The 14,545-nt window shown below is 35.4% G+C and overlaps 2 protein-coding genes, 1 long non-coding RNA gene and 1 pseudogene across 6 annotated transcripts; 2 read left to right on the plus strand and 2 right to left on the minus strand.

Annotated features, from left to right (window-relative positions):
- Window positions 1–3,122: 3,122 nt before the first annotated feature.
- On the minus strand, window positions 3,123–4,061 carry LOC110230074. Its single transcript, XM_021032059.1, has 2 exons — window positions 3,721–4,061; window positions 3,123–3,524 (listed from the first exon to the last, which is right to left on the minus strand). The coding sequence occupies exons 1-2, from the start codon at window positions 3,913–3,915 to the stop codon at window positions 3,123–3,125; spliced, it is 597 nt and encodes a 198-aa protein (XP_020887718.1). The 5' UTR covers window positions 3,916–4,061.
- Window positions 4,062–6,127: 2,066 nt separating this feature from the next.
- On the plus strand, window positions 6,128–9,290 carry LOC110229719. 4 transcript variants are annotated; one of them, XR_002333105.1, is made up of 3 exons: window positions 6,128–7,038; window positions 7,678–7,808; window positions 8,918–9,229. It is a non-coding gene; the product is annotated as an uncharacterized LOC110229719 (long non-coding RNA). The 4 variants fall into 4 exon arrangements; XR_002333102.1 differs by having other exon boundaries at window positions 6,182–6,273; window positions 6,363–7,808; window positions 8,918–9,290; XR_002333103.1 differs by having other exon boundaries at window positions 6,193–6,273; window positions 6,756–7,808; window positions 8,918–9,287.
- A 972-nt stretch (window positions 9,291–10,262) lies between these two features.
- Window positions 10,263–13,179, plus strand: LOC9321698 (annotated as a pseudogene).
- On the minus strand, window positions 12,741–13,829 carry LOC110230075 (F-box protein At3g28330-like). Its single transcript, XM_021032060.1, has one exon. It carries the CDS (start codon window positions 13,827–13,829, stop codon window positions 12,741–12,743), a length of 1,089 nt encoding a protein of 362 aa, XP_020887719.1.
- Window positions 13,830–14,545: the final 716 nt, after the last annotated feature.

The raw sequence follows: 14,545 nt of genomic DNA on the forward strand, positions 1-14,545 counted from the left end.
ATTGAGATCGACATTGAAGCTTGGTTTTATTTTTCCTGGTGAAACAGATGAAAAGCCTCTTTTTCGTCTCATATTATTAGAAGGAACCCCTGTTCTAAAAATCCCCGCCTAGCCCCGATTACTCCCCGCTTAATCGCTAGGCCCACTCTATCCGCCTCGATTAATGACTAATCCCCTAAAAAATCAGTAACCCGATTATTCTCCGCCTAATCCGATTACTTCCCGCCTAATCTTATATACCCCGATTATTTTTTAGATTGCAAGTATAAAAAACTTTTTATTTTTGTTATTCAATCATTTGAATGGAGAGTTTGTGATGTTTTACAATAATTTGTGTTCAAATTTAATAAAAATCATAAATTTGTAATAAAAATCATAAATTTTTACAATATTGGATTAATATATTTTAAAAATATTAAAATAACCCTAAAACTAATCCCCGATTAATCCCCGATTTTAATCCGATTTTCCGATTAATCGCTAGGCCCATGCCGAGCGCCCGAGTAGCGCCTAGCGATTTTTCAAACAATGGAAGGAACCGAACAAAAGTTAGGTAAACTAAAAACAAAAGCCCAAAGCCCATCAAAAAGTCTAATATCCCACGAGAAGGATACCACGTATAGGGCACATGTGTTAGATGGAGAAATCAGATTAAAAGCCATTTAGTATTATTGTTATTTTGAGTTTTTGGTCAAATCTGTATATTAAGTTATTAACTTGATGACGGAAATTAGCCCTTTTCTTTGCCCAAAAGAAATGAATATACATAAAGTTTTTAACTTTGATTTATTCAACGTTTATATAGTAAACAAAAAACTTAGCTTATTAACATACAAAGAAATAGCTATAAAATTTGAAGAATATTATTTTAAATTAACAAATAAAACATCTATAAATTTATATCCACCATACACCGTACTATATGAAATGTAAGTTTTAATACTTTACTACAATTAAGACTATTCATAAAATTAAATAATATATGATTTATCCGTGATATACACATGTTCTCATTTAGTACAGTAAAAATTGATATGAATGATATATACAAAATGGGTTATTCTATACGAATCATAATATTACCATGATGAGATAATGTTTAGATTTCTCTTCTATCTATATTTTATATACAAATGATCTATATTTTTAAAAAAGTTCTTATATCTATTTTCTATTTACGAATGATATACACAACGATAAACAATCTCAAGGCTATGACAAAATAGAACAGTTGTTTGACATAGAAACGGTTGAGGAAGGTTCATGTATGATAAGCCTAACGTGAATTGATATATTTAGGTGTAGCTCCTTGTTCTTCATCCTTGGACTGGATTCATGTGATATTCAAAAGCAGGAGTTGGTAACCAGACTTGCTCTTGTTTTCAAACAATGCTCTTGTTTTCAAACAACTCTTACTGTCTGATCCCCCCAAATAGCATAGAAACTCTTCCTTCTTGTGCGTACATAGATCCAAAACATTGAGGAGCGTTTTGATACTGAAAAAAAAAAAAAAAAAAAAAAGAGAGAGTAAATTGAAGTTCAAACAACACAAATCAGAGAAGAAAAAAAAAACACGAATCCAACAGAGCATACCCAATGTTGTACCCTAGAACATCAATGGACAATAGTTAAGAGAATACTCCATCAACTTCGCTCACTAAGTTCATGGACCGGAGAAGGTTCACCAAAAACCATGAACCATACTGGTTCATGGCTATTTCATGAATATCGCGACGGATTTCATCCAGGACACTCTTCAATTCGCCACGGCTCGCCTGATTCAGACGAATTAGCGCAGAAACCTGCTGAGAAAGCGCCGAATCTATAGCAATCGCCGAAAATTGCCCCTTGTAGTCTGCAAGACGCGCCATTGATCAATTAGGGTTTATAAAGAAAGCGACGAGTAGAAAAGTTGAGTAAAGGAACTTGCATTAGAAGAAAACACATATTATATACTGTACCTTGGGATCAAAGGTTTTCACTCTAGGATTGAGTGATAGCAGTCGCCAGATTCATCTAATCTGACGGTTCAGGACTCACCCCGCCACACTGAAGATGCCAAGCAGAGCCGTTGATCTTCGTATCAAACAGCTAAGATAATATTTCAGTTCAAAGAGTACCTTAGGATCCAAGTTTCTGACTTCAGGATTGAGCAATCGACCAATAGCCATCGTCGGATTCATCTAATCTAACGGTTCAGGAGCCACTGGCTATATTGAAAATGTCAGCAGAAGCGTTGATCCTTTTAGATCAAACGGCTGAGATGAGATTTCAGATCTCGTCGAGACAGAGAAGTAGAAGAAGCAGAAGAACAAGAAGAAGAAACACACTCTGGTTCTTCTTTTTTTGTTTTCTCTCGCTCTTATGTCTATATAAAGTCAAAACAAATAAAAAAATACACGTAGAAATTTATTTGCATTTATTATTTTCCCGTTACAACAAATAACCAGTTACCTTATTTAAATTTACTAGGTCGAAACCCACGCTACGCTGCGGGTATTTTTTTGAAATTTGTTTTATTTAAACAATCAAAACCAAAACAATATTACTCCCTCCGTTTCATAATATAATTCGTTTTAGGTACAAGAAAACATGCCTTTTGCGACTCCCAAACGAGTCCTTAAACGGTCACTAATCGTTGTTTGCGACTTCTTTGCGACTACTCAAGTTGGTCGCTAAAAAACGGTCGCTAAATTAAATGGTCGCATTGTAGTCGCATATTTGTGACGGTATTGAGACTTATTTATGTCATCGCAGATAAGCGACGACATAAAGACTGACATTAAGAGTCGTATATTTACGACGTCTTAGCTACGCCTGTTAGTTAGCGACTAATTAGTGACAAACATTGCAGTCGTTTAATTGAGACTAATTTGGGTTTTGAGAGACTATTAATTAGTCGCAAATAAGCTTTATTTTGATTCTAAAAATAACAAAACCGAATTCATATAAATCCAAATGTTGCTAATCAAATCGTTAATGTTGCTAACCAAAAGCCCTAATGTAATCAAAAGCCTTACATAACCTTAAACATTAACAATATTCATCATGTTCATAAGAGAAAGAAAAAATTACAAAAGCACTTAGAAGGATGAAGAAGGTGTTGTTGTGGCTGCGACGGTTCATGTTGGTGCAGTGGCGCCTGTGGCTGGTGCATTGGCGGTGGCTGGTGCATTGGCGGTGGCTGTTGCATTGGTGGCTGTTGCATTGGCGGCTTGTGTGTTGGCTGGTGCAGTTGGTTGTGGCTGAGATGCAACAAAAGCTGCAAAGGCAGGATCATTCTCTTTCCAATACATAACAAGCCTCTCCAAGTTTGCAATCCGAGTTTGAGATGCTTGTTGCTCCGCATCACGTCGAGCATTCTCTGCGTCGTGCTCAGCCATCTTTTGACGAAGTTGATCATGAAGCTCGGTAATGGAGGAAGAAGAGCTGCTAGCATAGCTTTCTTTTCTTTTCCCTTTCTTAAGGGTCACCTTAAGAGATCCAATGCCAAAATAGTTCCCCTTCACATCTGTTTCAGTACACTTAAGAAAAAAAAACAGAATCATGCTCAAGCAAAAATAATCAGTCAAGTATTCAAGTATTAGCAAATAGAGTCATTCAAGATCAAAAACAGAATCATTCAAGTATTAATCATAAATACATGGACTGATTCTATATATGATTACAAAACAGTGATGATGATATGCAAACTCTAAACAAAAACTTACACGAGATTACCTTAAGAAAGAGTTCATTCTTTTCTTCAATGGTGAGAGTCCGGTGAGTTGACTGCTGAGAGGAATCATCTGAAGCGTCTTCACCATCTTCAGCCAGTTCAGACAGTCTCTCTTCTATGCTCTTATTATAGACCTCAGCTACTTGTTTGGCTTTAGCATCTACAAAAGTACCATCTGCTCTTGTGTGTGTTTGCATAAACACTTCTCCATATGACACAGGACGCCCCAATTCTTCCTCCTATAATGATACAAAGACATCATTAAAATCACAGAACAGAGGTAACAACATATAGTGATCTAAGTGCAATATTTAAAAACAAAGTGAAAGGTTATATAGATTCATACCAGCTCTTAGTGAACTTGCATGAATGATTTTTGCCCTGATACGTGTTTGTGGACTCCAAGACCATTACGATCACTGTTTCTGGACTGTGATGCAGTTTCACTCTTTTCAATTGCTTCCTCAGTTTTCCAATAAGCACACATTTGTGCCCACAGGTCATTACTGGTAATCCAATACGGTTGGAGACCAGAAAGCTTCGCTTGACTAACAATTCCTTTAAGCCTTTTCTTGGCGATGACCAAGAATCCTTCTCTGACTAGCTCCGTAATCCCAATATCCCAATTGAACTTCCCCTACACAGATTAGTATGAATTAGTATAACTCATACTAATTCATTGCAACATATACTATTACACATTGATAGGAATATCAAACATTACCGCAAATGATCTCAAATATCGCTCTTGAATGGCTGTAGGAGTCACCTTCCAGCTATAGTAAGGTCCATCAAATTTTCTCCGAAATATTCCAGCAATACTCCTAGACAATTTTCCTTTGTCTCGGCCAAACCTATAGATAAAAACAGACATTAGACATAAGATAACAAACAATTAGTAAGACATTTGATAAAAACAGACATTAGACCATTAGTAAGACACTTGATAAAAAACAGACATTAGACAATGAACAAGTGATCTAAACAGACAATGATTAACCTAATAGCCTTAATTTATGATAATCAAGCTAGAACATTACACATGAGAACTAATTTAATGAAAAAAATTAACCAAACATTAAGCTAAACATAGAGGAGGTTTATACCATATAGTCTCAACGCCTGGAATTGGGACATTACTCAGCCGTGGAAGATGCTCTCGGCCAGGCAGAACCAACAGAACCGGAGATTCTACTATTGATATCCATTGCTTGCAAACCAATTTGGAAGAGGTGATGCTCCTAAGTGGTAATCTCGCAAGTATAATTCCCCATAGATCCTCTGTGAAGGGATCCATCTTTTTTTTTTTTTTTTTTTGATAACCCAGGTGTCTGGACCTTTAGGGCCCAACTAGCACCGCGTCCAAACGGATCTGGTGTGGTCCTGGAAGCCAAACGGAAGCCATGTTAAATCCGTTGTGGCCAGGAATCGAACCCTGGTGGCGGTACTCACAGCTGTGAGCCCATTACCACCAGACCACGACCGCCTGGTTAAGGGATCCATCTTTCTTTTTCGATGGCGTTTATGCTTTTATGTATCTTCTTTTCTCTCTTTCAATGATCGTATATCTATATTCCTAAAGCCTGGTCGTGTATTACATACTAGATCCGGACCCGCATGTACGTGCGGGATATTATATTTTACGAAATGTGTTTTATAAAATATATAATTTCGTTTTGTTTAGTATTATTTAACAATCTTTTTCTCCTTTTTGTAGTGTATTAGATAATTGTATATATTTCATAAAATTATAAATTTAATGGGGAAATTATATTTTGTGTTTTTAATAAACTTTGGTACACAAATTTATTTTCTGTTTGATATAATATAAATTTTGAATAGAAAAATTAGTATAACTCATACCAAAAAAAAGAAAGATAAGTATAATTGTTTTAGACAATTAATATATTGGTTTTGGTGATTGATTAATAATTTGGACAGTAGCAGAATATTGGTGTATACTTAGTTTTCCAGGAGAAATTCTGGAAAATGTTACGTTTTAATTTGAACTGTAGTTCGTCTAATTTTTACGACACTGTAGACAGAGGGGAATTTGCATGAACATATTCAAAGTTGAAGGATTTTTCCACTAAATATATAATTGAGGGGTTTTCTTACTATTTATCTTTAGTTGAGGGGTTTTATTACTAAAAACCCATTATGTAATTTTAATTAAATGCCAAACAATTGTTTTGCTCCAACAAAAAATAATAGATACCAATTGTCATTAAAAGGGTATTATTACCCAACGAAATATTTATGAGCCCATTAATGAATCAGATAACAATATTCTTTTGGGCCGAAACCCACGAAATTGTCTTGAGATCGTTTCAGATATACGTCTGAATTTTTTTTATTGAATAGATCAATGTATTCTTTTTTTCATAACAGATAACTCTAGAACAGTTCTTGTCTTATCGTCTTCATTAAAACACAAAAAAAAAAAAAGCAGACGGTTGTTCGTAATAAGAATCATTCGCAAAATTGTCCGATAATTAAGATACCATGTCTTCGTTTATCATCTGTGAATCGCAACACCGGAATTCTACAAAGAGGTAAGCTTATTATTGTTTCAGATTTTGACTTTATCTTTTCCAAGTGTTTCGATTAAAATTCCAATCTTTGAAATTTTTTGTTTGAACAGAGCTCTTGAGCATTGATTGTCAAGAACCCGACCTTATATGGGTTAGGATTGCTAATTTTGTATCTAAATTGTGATTTCAATTATGATTTGAACAGAGCTCTTGAGGTTATTTTTAGATTGGTTAGTTTTAAAACAAATCTCTTATTATAAATCTACAATGAATAGAGTTAATACATTTTGTAATTGGATAGTGTATAGATTTTAACAGTCAATTTTGTTACATGAGAAGAGTTATAATTAATTTTGCTTCCAAAATATTTCAGTTTTGTCTGAAGGTGATTTTGTTGGCAAAAGAAAATGATTTCCCAGATTAATTTTCTGATACGATTATGAGTTTATAAGATCTGTTTATAAATTTGTGGTCATGATGATACAAAGATCAATTTATACCAGGCTAAAGATCATCTCCGTGTTTAATTCTTTTGGAGGAGGCTGTATTTATGGCATCTTTGTAGCAAATCAAAAATATGAAAGTATATATGCAAAAGGTTAGTGAGGCTTTGTGGCTATTCAGTCTGTTAAATTCAGTAAGTAGAACTGATTTAGTAAATTCGAGGCTTTAATAGGTTACATGCATACAAGCTAATCATCATGTCCGAGTATAATTGGAACACTGTGTGCGGCTTCTAATGATGTTGTCTTTGGAGCTATTCAGAAAGCTTGAAGCAATGTTAAGGTTATTTAGATGATAAGGATTGCATACTTTTTTTAGGTCTTACGAATATTTAGTTGCTGTTAAACTTTTGAATGAGTAGAATTGTGATAGAAAACATTGATTTGTCAATCTTTGTTAAAATGAGTTTTCTAAAGTCTCGTGATTACAACTATCTGTTTTCTAAAGTTTCCATTAGCAATAAATTGCTTTCTTATATTGTTTGATGATACTTAATCATCGTAACTGCTTCTGTATATGATTTATATAACTTCATATTGCTTAATATGAAGTTAGTAAAGCAAACTTTTGAAAACAAAGTTAAGCTGTTTTGAATTGGATTTTGATATTCTGGAAAAAAGAGAAGATGAAAAGAACAGATAGATTCAAAACAACATTATTTCTTATCTAGAAAATGATTTCAGTAACCACAATACTTTCCAAATGCCTTTAGATTCCAGCTTTTCCCTGTTAAACATATAAAAGAAATGATTATTATAGGATAGCATATTTCTAAAAATATTCAATCCTTGCAGATTATTAGTATAGATTGTTACCTCTTGCATATCATGTCGCTTGCAAAGAAAATTGTTATATGTTTTGAAAAACTTCTTTGAACACCACATTCATCGTTGCTTTCGGTGGGTTTCCTTCTTTGTCCAGTATGAGGATTTTTTATCCTTTCTTATTACCCTAGAGATTGCACATAGAGTTGGCCATGTGAAAGGTTTGATGTCAGCAAGGTTGGTGATCCCAAGCTTTAACGTGAAGAGAATAGATGAAAGCTTTAAAAGGTGAGTTCAATAGAATTCTTTACCCTATATTTATAGTAATCCAAAGTCGCCTAGCATTTTCTTAGGGTTTAGAGAATTACCTCCAAAGAGGATAATTTCGAATAAGAATATTTAAGGTATATGCTTGATTTGTGGCGATTTTTTGTATAGCTATTATGATTTTTTTGGGTAGAATTTACAACTGAATATGGATTTTTTTTTTTAACGTCTGGATTTATTATTTATTGCAAATTATGATAACTGTTACATAGACGATTCTACAACGGACAATTCCTTCCGACCCTTATTAGATCCACGACAGACGACACCTTCTTCACCTTCTTCTTCATACTCACCTCCTTCACCTCCTTCTTTATACTCTTGATGGACACTTCCCTCTCTGCGTAGAATCCTGGCGAACGGCTATAATTGTACATCGCTGGAGATCTCCTGCACACTTGCCTCCAATAATCTGCAAATTTATTAATAAATCGCAGTATCTGGGACTCGAACCCCAGACCTCTGGGTGTAGAAGCATTAATTAACCCTTGTTCAACCAATGGGCCAAGGGAGCTTCCACAACTGAATATGGATTTGAAGAGATTTTGTTATTTTAAATAAAAACTAATAAATGAAATCGAATATCAATGAATTAGTTTTCTTCCAATATATGGAATATGTGGGATTGGGTTTGTATAGAATAATCCGTGAACTGATTTTTTAAAATTCGAATTTATAGTTTTACTTGTTATGGAATGATTTTGAAGCAATTGAATCTAATTTTTTGAAACTTTAATTGCTAACATATTCTCGATTAAAAATAGCTAAGGAATATGCTTGATTTGTTCCTATATGAATATATAGATTCATATAGATTTACTTTTATTTTTGTAAAACTCATAAATGAATATTTCAATAAACGGATTTTGTTATTTGTGGTAAAAACTCATAAATGAAATTGAATATAAAGAAATAAATTTTTTCTTTTAATCATCGGAATATATGGGTTTGGGTTGTTATAGAAATATAAGAGAAGTGATATTATTCTAATCCGAATTTTAAGCTTTTCTTGTTATGGTAATATATTTAAAGGTAATGAATCTAATTACTATTATCTTTAATTGCTGTAGATCCGGATCATAAATGCAAGAGCTTCATATCGGGCCTATTGATTGTAAGCCCAATAGGACCACTAAAAAATTGCACAAATCGGGTCTGCTAGGATCCGCGTGTTTTACCGAGTGTAGACCCGAGATCCGCGTGTTTATCCGAATGATGATCTGACTAAAGGATCCAAGATCCGCGTCCCAGTTCGAGCCTATTGTCCATTATACCCCTCGTCTAAATCTTTTTTTTAGTCGTAGAATCAAAAATTTCTAATGACATTTTTTGTAATTCTTTACCCTTGATAAGGTTATTTATTATCCAATGCTTCCCAATTAATAGTATAGATGTAGGAAAACACTTTTCCTGTTTTTGTTGAAATGTACTTAGGTTTCTTGTACACATCATCTAAATATATAATATTTGACAAGCGTCTTTGACCTAGGCCTGGGCGTTCGGATATTCGGGTCGGGTTCGGGTCGGATTTTTCGGGTTCGGGTTTTTCGGGTTTAGAAAACGAAGACCCGTTCGGGTATTTTAAAACTTCGGGTTCGGGTCGGGTTTGGATCGGGTATTTCGGGTTCGGATTCGGGTTTACCCGAAGTATCCAAATATTAGAAATTTTGTATCCGATTCTATGCAAAGTATTGAAAAATACTCAAAAAAATCTATAAAACCCAAGTATTTTAACCTATATCTAACCCAAAGTAGCTAAAACATCCGAAAATATCTTAACATCCGAATAATTTAGGCACTTAGGTTATTACAAGTATAAATATTACTAATATATTATAACTATGTACTTATATTTTGGGTATGTTCGGGTACTTGTTCGGGTTCGAGTTCGGGTCGGGTTCGGGTTCGGGTTTTCGGGTTGTGAAGTTTAGAACCCGTTTAGATATTTTAAAACTTCGGGTTCGGATTCGGATCGGATTTTTCGGGTCGGGTTCGGTTCGGTTCTTCGGGTTTGGGTATTATGCCCAGGCCTACTTTGACCCATCCCTGGCCATCTAGGCTATCCTCAGCCTGAGCAATTATCAGTTTGCCCCTGTCCATTAAATATTTAATTAGGAAAAAAAGATTCTGGCCGTTAGATCGATAAAGAAAAAAAAGAAAAAATCTAGGCCGTGCGATCTAAACTTTGACACTTGCCCATGCCTTCCCTAATATAATAATCAACTTTATTTGTGACCGTCCGATTATAATAAAAATAAAGGGATGAATGTTAGCCGTCTGATTTAAATCCTTCGATTTATCTCTATAGAAATGAATTCCAATAGATTTATAATGAGTGAATAATCAAACAAAACAATTTACATTATACAAACTAATCAATCCTGTTAAATATCAAAATAATTCCTTACTTTTGTAAGAAACTGCGGTATACCTTACTTTTGCATGCTTTTGTAGGAGCTAGATCAAGGCAAGAGCAATAGTCCAAGTTTTTCTATTTAAGAACGACCATCCCAAGGAGTTTTTCTTATCAAGTGATCCACATGCTCTTGTTGAGCATACAAAGAAAGTTTTGGTGATTCAAGATGGCCAAGTTGTTAACCTCTAGGTACAACTGATCATGGTTATAAAACCGATTTTCAAACAAAAAAGTAACAAAGAGTAATATATAGTTGGGAACTCTGTTTTGATGAATCCCAGTTGCGTGTCCATATCTAGTGACTCCCACTAATTCTGTGAACTTGATGTTGCAGCTTCTTGTGTTGGGGAGAGTCAGGACACAGGTTCATCTTCAACATCATCATTGAGAATGGCGCAGCAGGAGTATGGTTACCTCCTTATTTGTTTCTGTGCCAGGGGGGGTTACCAAGTCACTGGAAGCTCTACGTGCTCAGATGGAAGTCCAAAGAAGACTACACGAGCAATTGGAGGTTAGTTTTCTTCATTTCTCTTGCCATTGATCTTGAAGATGCAAACCACCATGTGTACAAAAACATTTGGCTCAAAAGTTACAAATTAGGGTAGAACCGTTATCCTAAGTTCTTAACCAATGTCCAATCCAAAGATTAGAATGTTGTTGTTACCAAATTATTCTTTCCTTTTCTGCTGAAACAAATGAACAGTATTCCTTGTTTCCCTCTGTCCTTGAGATGAAAACAATGGCCACTTTTGTAGGAGTTTATGCAACATGCTGTGCTGTTAAAATGCAAACCTCTGATTGGTCTTTTGGTATGGGCAGGTGCAACGGAGACTCCAGCTAAGGATAGAGGCACAAGAAAAGTACCTGCAATCAATTCTTGAAAAAGCTTGCAAGCTGCTGCTTTTACTGGGCTTGAGGCTGCTAGGAAGAGCTATCAGAGCACTTACGGACTATTTAAAATTCTTCAATAGCTCTCAAGGAACAACAGTCCCGTACTTCCGATGCAATAAAAATGATGATGATGCCATCTTTGTCAGAGCTTGCAGTAGCAGTAGACAACAATAAACAACATCACAACCAACTGTTCAGTAGAAAGCTCTCTAACTTCCATCACTAATGGGAGCTCGATATCTGCTGCATCGATATCGATGAAGAAGCGGGGCAACGTGGTGACAATTTGGGAGTCGGGTATGAAGCGGGCTGGAATATGCCTAGTAGTACCCATTGGATAAAATTTAGGAAGGGGAAAAAAAATCAATATGGGAAAGGTAGAGATAAGATTTAACTCTTATTTACTTGCTTTGAGGGGCCTTTATTATTATTATTCGATACAAACTTGCCATCAAAATTTCATCTCAGCCTACTCATGTATATATTTTGATGAAGCTTTAGTGTTTCCTTTAACCTTGCTTTTTAATTATTCTTGTACATCACCAAGTCTAAGTTTTGATACAAACGAAGCCCAAACATTCTCACCAGAAACACCAAATTTTCACATTCAAACATGGAAGCATGGATCATTATTTATGTTTGTACTTCTTCAGCTTTTGCTTATTTTGAGATAATAGGCAAGTAAATTTTATGGATGGACTCGTCTGATCTGATTTAAATACGGTGGTGCGTCTGAATGTGTGACAAAAATTGATGAATTATTACAGCAGTGTTATGCGTCTACGGAATCATTTAGTTTTGAATACTAGCTAGAGACTAAAGTATGCCCATGAAAAGATATCAAAGAACAACAAAGAATCAAAAAAGAAGATCACTAATTTTTATAACATGAATGAAAACTTCGGTTCTGACACGCAGCTTATTGCTTATTGTCAATAAAGTTGAAAAAAGAAAGATTAAAACCTGACGCATGACCTGAAATAATACGAAAGTATTCAAGAGAAAATGAAAACGACACTCCAACTCAAGATAAAAATCAAGCACCAAGCGAATACTTTTGTCTCACCACCAACAACAAGATATAATATAAATACTTCATGCAAATAACCTTTGTTCACCAATTGATCGAGCTTTTCCATGATCAGGATCATGTTTTGTAAACATGCATGCATGAGTTTGCCTTGCGTTTCGACATTTGCATAGTTACAAGAAGTATATATATGTATATATGAAAGGTAGAGATAATATAATTTACAGGCTCGTTTTATATAGTTCATATATGCAAGTTAAGTTAACTAACCAATCCATACTTGACATTTAGATGCAGAAATCAATGTGTTGTACAAGTTCTTATATATGTTTTATTGTTAAACATCAATCAAGCAATCAAAGCTTCCATTAATATCTCAAGGCTCACAACCATGATGATCATTATCTTCTCTATCATTTTATAAGACCAAAAAAAAATATAGAACAAAAAAGGAAGCTCAAAATAAACGAAACACCACCCTACACTTTCTTCCTCTAGCATAAAGAAATATTAATGGTGAATAGGAAAAAAAATAAAGAAGCAATAGAAACTTGTCTCATGAAGGCGAGGAAGGGATCGGATGCAGCCAGCGGGGAAGAAGAAACCTCGAAATGAAGGGTATATAGATTCTGTCCTCATCTGGATCCCACTCTCTGGCAAAGCGAAGAGTGCGACCGTGGCTGCTACGTTCCAAGTTATTGTGCCGCCCAATCTGTCCCTTGTACAAGTTAATAGATGAAAAATGTCTATCCATCTTGCTCCACATGTACATTATATCACCATGAAAAGGGTTTATGCCTAAGGGAAAATAATCCAAACTGGTCACCGAGGGGATTTCAGAAACTAATTGCCATTCACCGCTCTTTAGCCTCCACACACGTAATTTATAGGCACGGTTTTCATAGACCATGTTCATATAAATGAGGAAATCTTGAGATATAGTGCAATTTCTTGGAAATTTCTTGCCTGTTCCATCATTAGGGAAAAGTATAACTCGGCATTGATCAGATTCTGAGTATAGATCATGGGATACAAGCAACTCACCAACGTCAAGGTTGAATCCCATCCAGTAAATGTTTCCGTTCAAGGTAATGGGATCGATGTAAGTCATAGAGTGCAACTGGGGATGACTCTGGAGAGTGTTGAAACTCCACAAGCCTGTCTCAGATGAATATACGACTAAACTTAAGACACCTGTTCTGATGTTAGTCCTATCCATCAACACAATTTTGTAACTTAAAAGGACGTCTTTTTCAATGCGTGTGACGAGTCCAGGTCTGAAACATTCCTCTTGTTGACCTAGAGGACGAAGAGGCCGAGGTGGGATTTTCACACATTGTTGTGAAATCGGATTAGCCACGTAGTAAGTTGGATTCTTCAAGTCAGATCCCAAACCAATCAAAATCAATCCAACGTTGGTGTAAGCCAGGACTCTGACCTTTTCATTGTCTGTCTCGAATGTTTTGGTTAGGAAAGACGACAAGTAAGAACCTAGAGATCGTGTAAGTCCCCAGATTGCACATCGTAGTGAGCCACGACTTCTACCGGACCATACTTGTAGATGAGCGACCACGAAGAATGCGAGTTTTGATGATGAGATAGAAATAGGTGGCGGAAATACGGAGATTCCACTGTTGATTTCCATTGCTTGCAAACCAATTTGGAAGAGGTGACGCTCCTAAGCGGTAATCTCGCAAGTATAATTCCCCATAAATCCTCTGTGAAGGACTCCATATTTCTCTTTCGTTGGCGTTTATGCTTTTACGTACCTTCTTTTCTCTCTTTCAATGATTGTATATCTCCAAGGGCGGATCCACTAAAGAGAGGGAGGTCGTACGTTACAGTTTTCAAATAGCAATCCACTCTATATGGAGAGAGCGCAATGGGAGGAGGCATGGCGAGCATCCGACTTCAGCGACACAACTTGCAATCTGGATTGAGAAACAGATTCGTAACAAACTCTCTGCGATTCGGGCGGCGGGCGATCAAAGATTCAACTCAAGCCTACAAGCTTGGTTTGCATCAAGACACTAAGTCCAAATCCATGTATCCCTAGTTTTTAAGCTTTTCAGCACACATTTGCATAATTATGTACCCAAAAACTGTTTTTTTTTCTTGAATATAATTTAACATTACATTCAAAAAAAAAAAAAAAGAGGGAGGTCAACTAACCTGGTAAAATAATGATATAAGCTTTTTTATATGTAAGAATCCGATTAAAATTTGTAACATTACATATTGTATTTAGGAAATTGTCCTTTTTCCTTGCAATTGTTTCAGAAATTTTTACAAGATATGCGGGAAAAAATGTAAATTTTTGTTACGGAATATCTATTCTAAAATATGATTTTGTTCCCATAT

Source organism: Arabidopsis lyrata (genome assembly GCF_000004255.2).
Source record: "Arabidopsis lyrata subsp. lyrata unplaced genomic scaffold ARALYscaffold_3, whole genome shotgun sequence".
In the NCBI taxonomy this organism is placed as follows: domain Eukaryota; kingdom Viridiplantae; phylum Streptophyta; class Magnoliopsida; order Brassicales; family Brassicaceae; genus Arabidopsis; species Arabidopsis lyrata.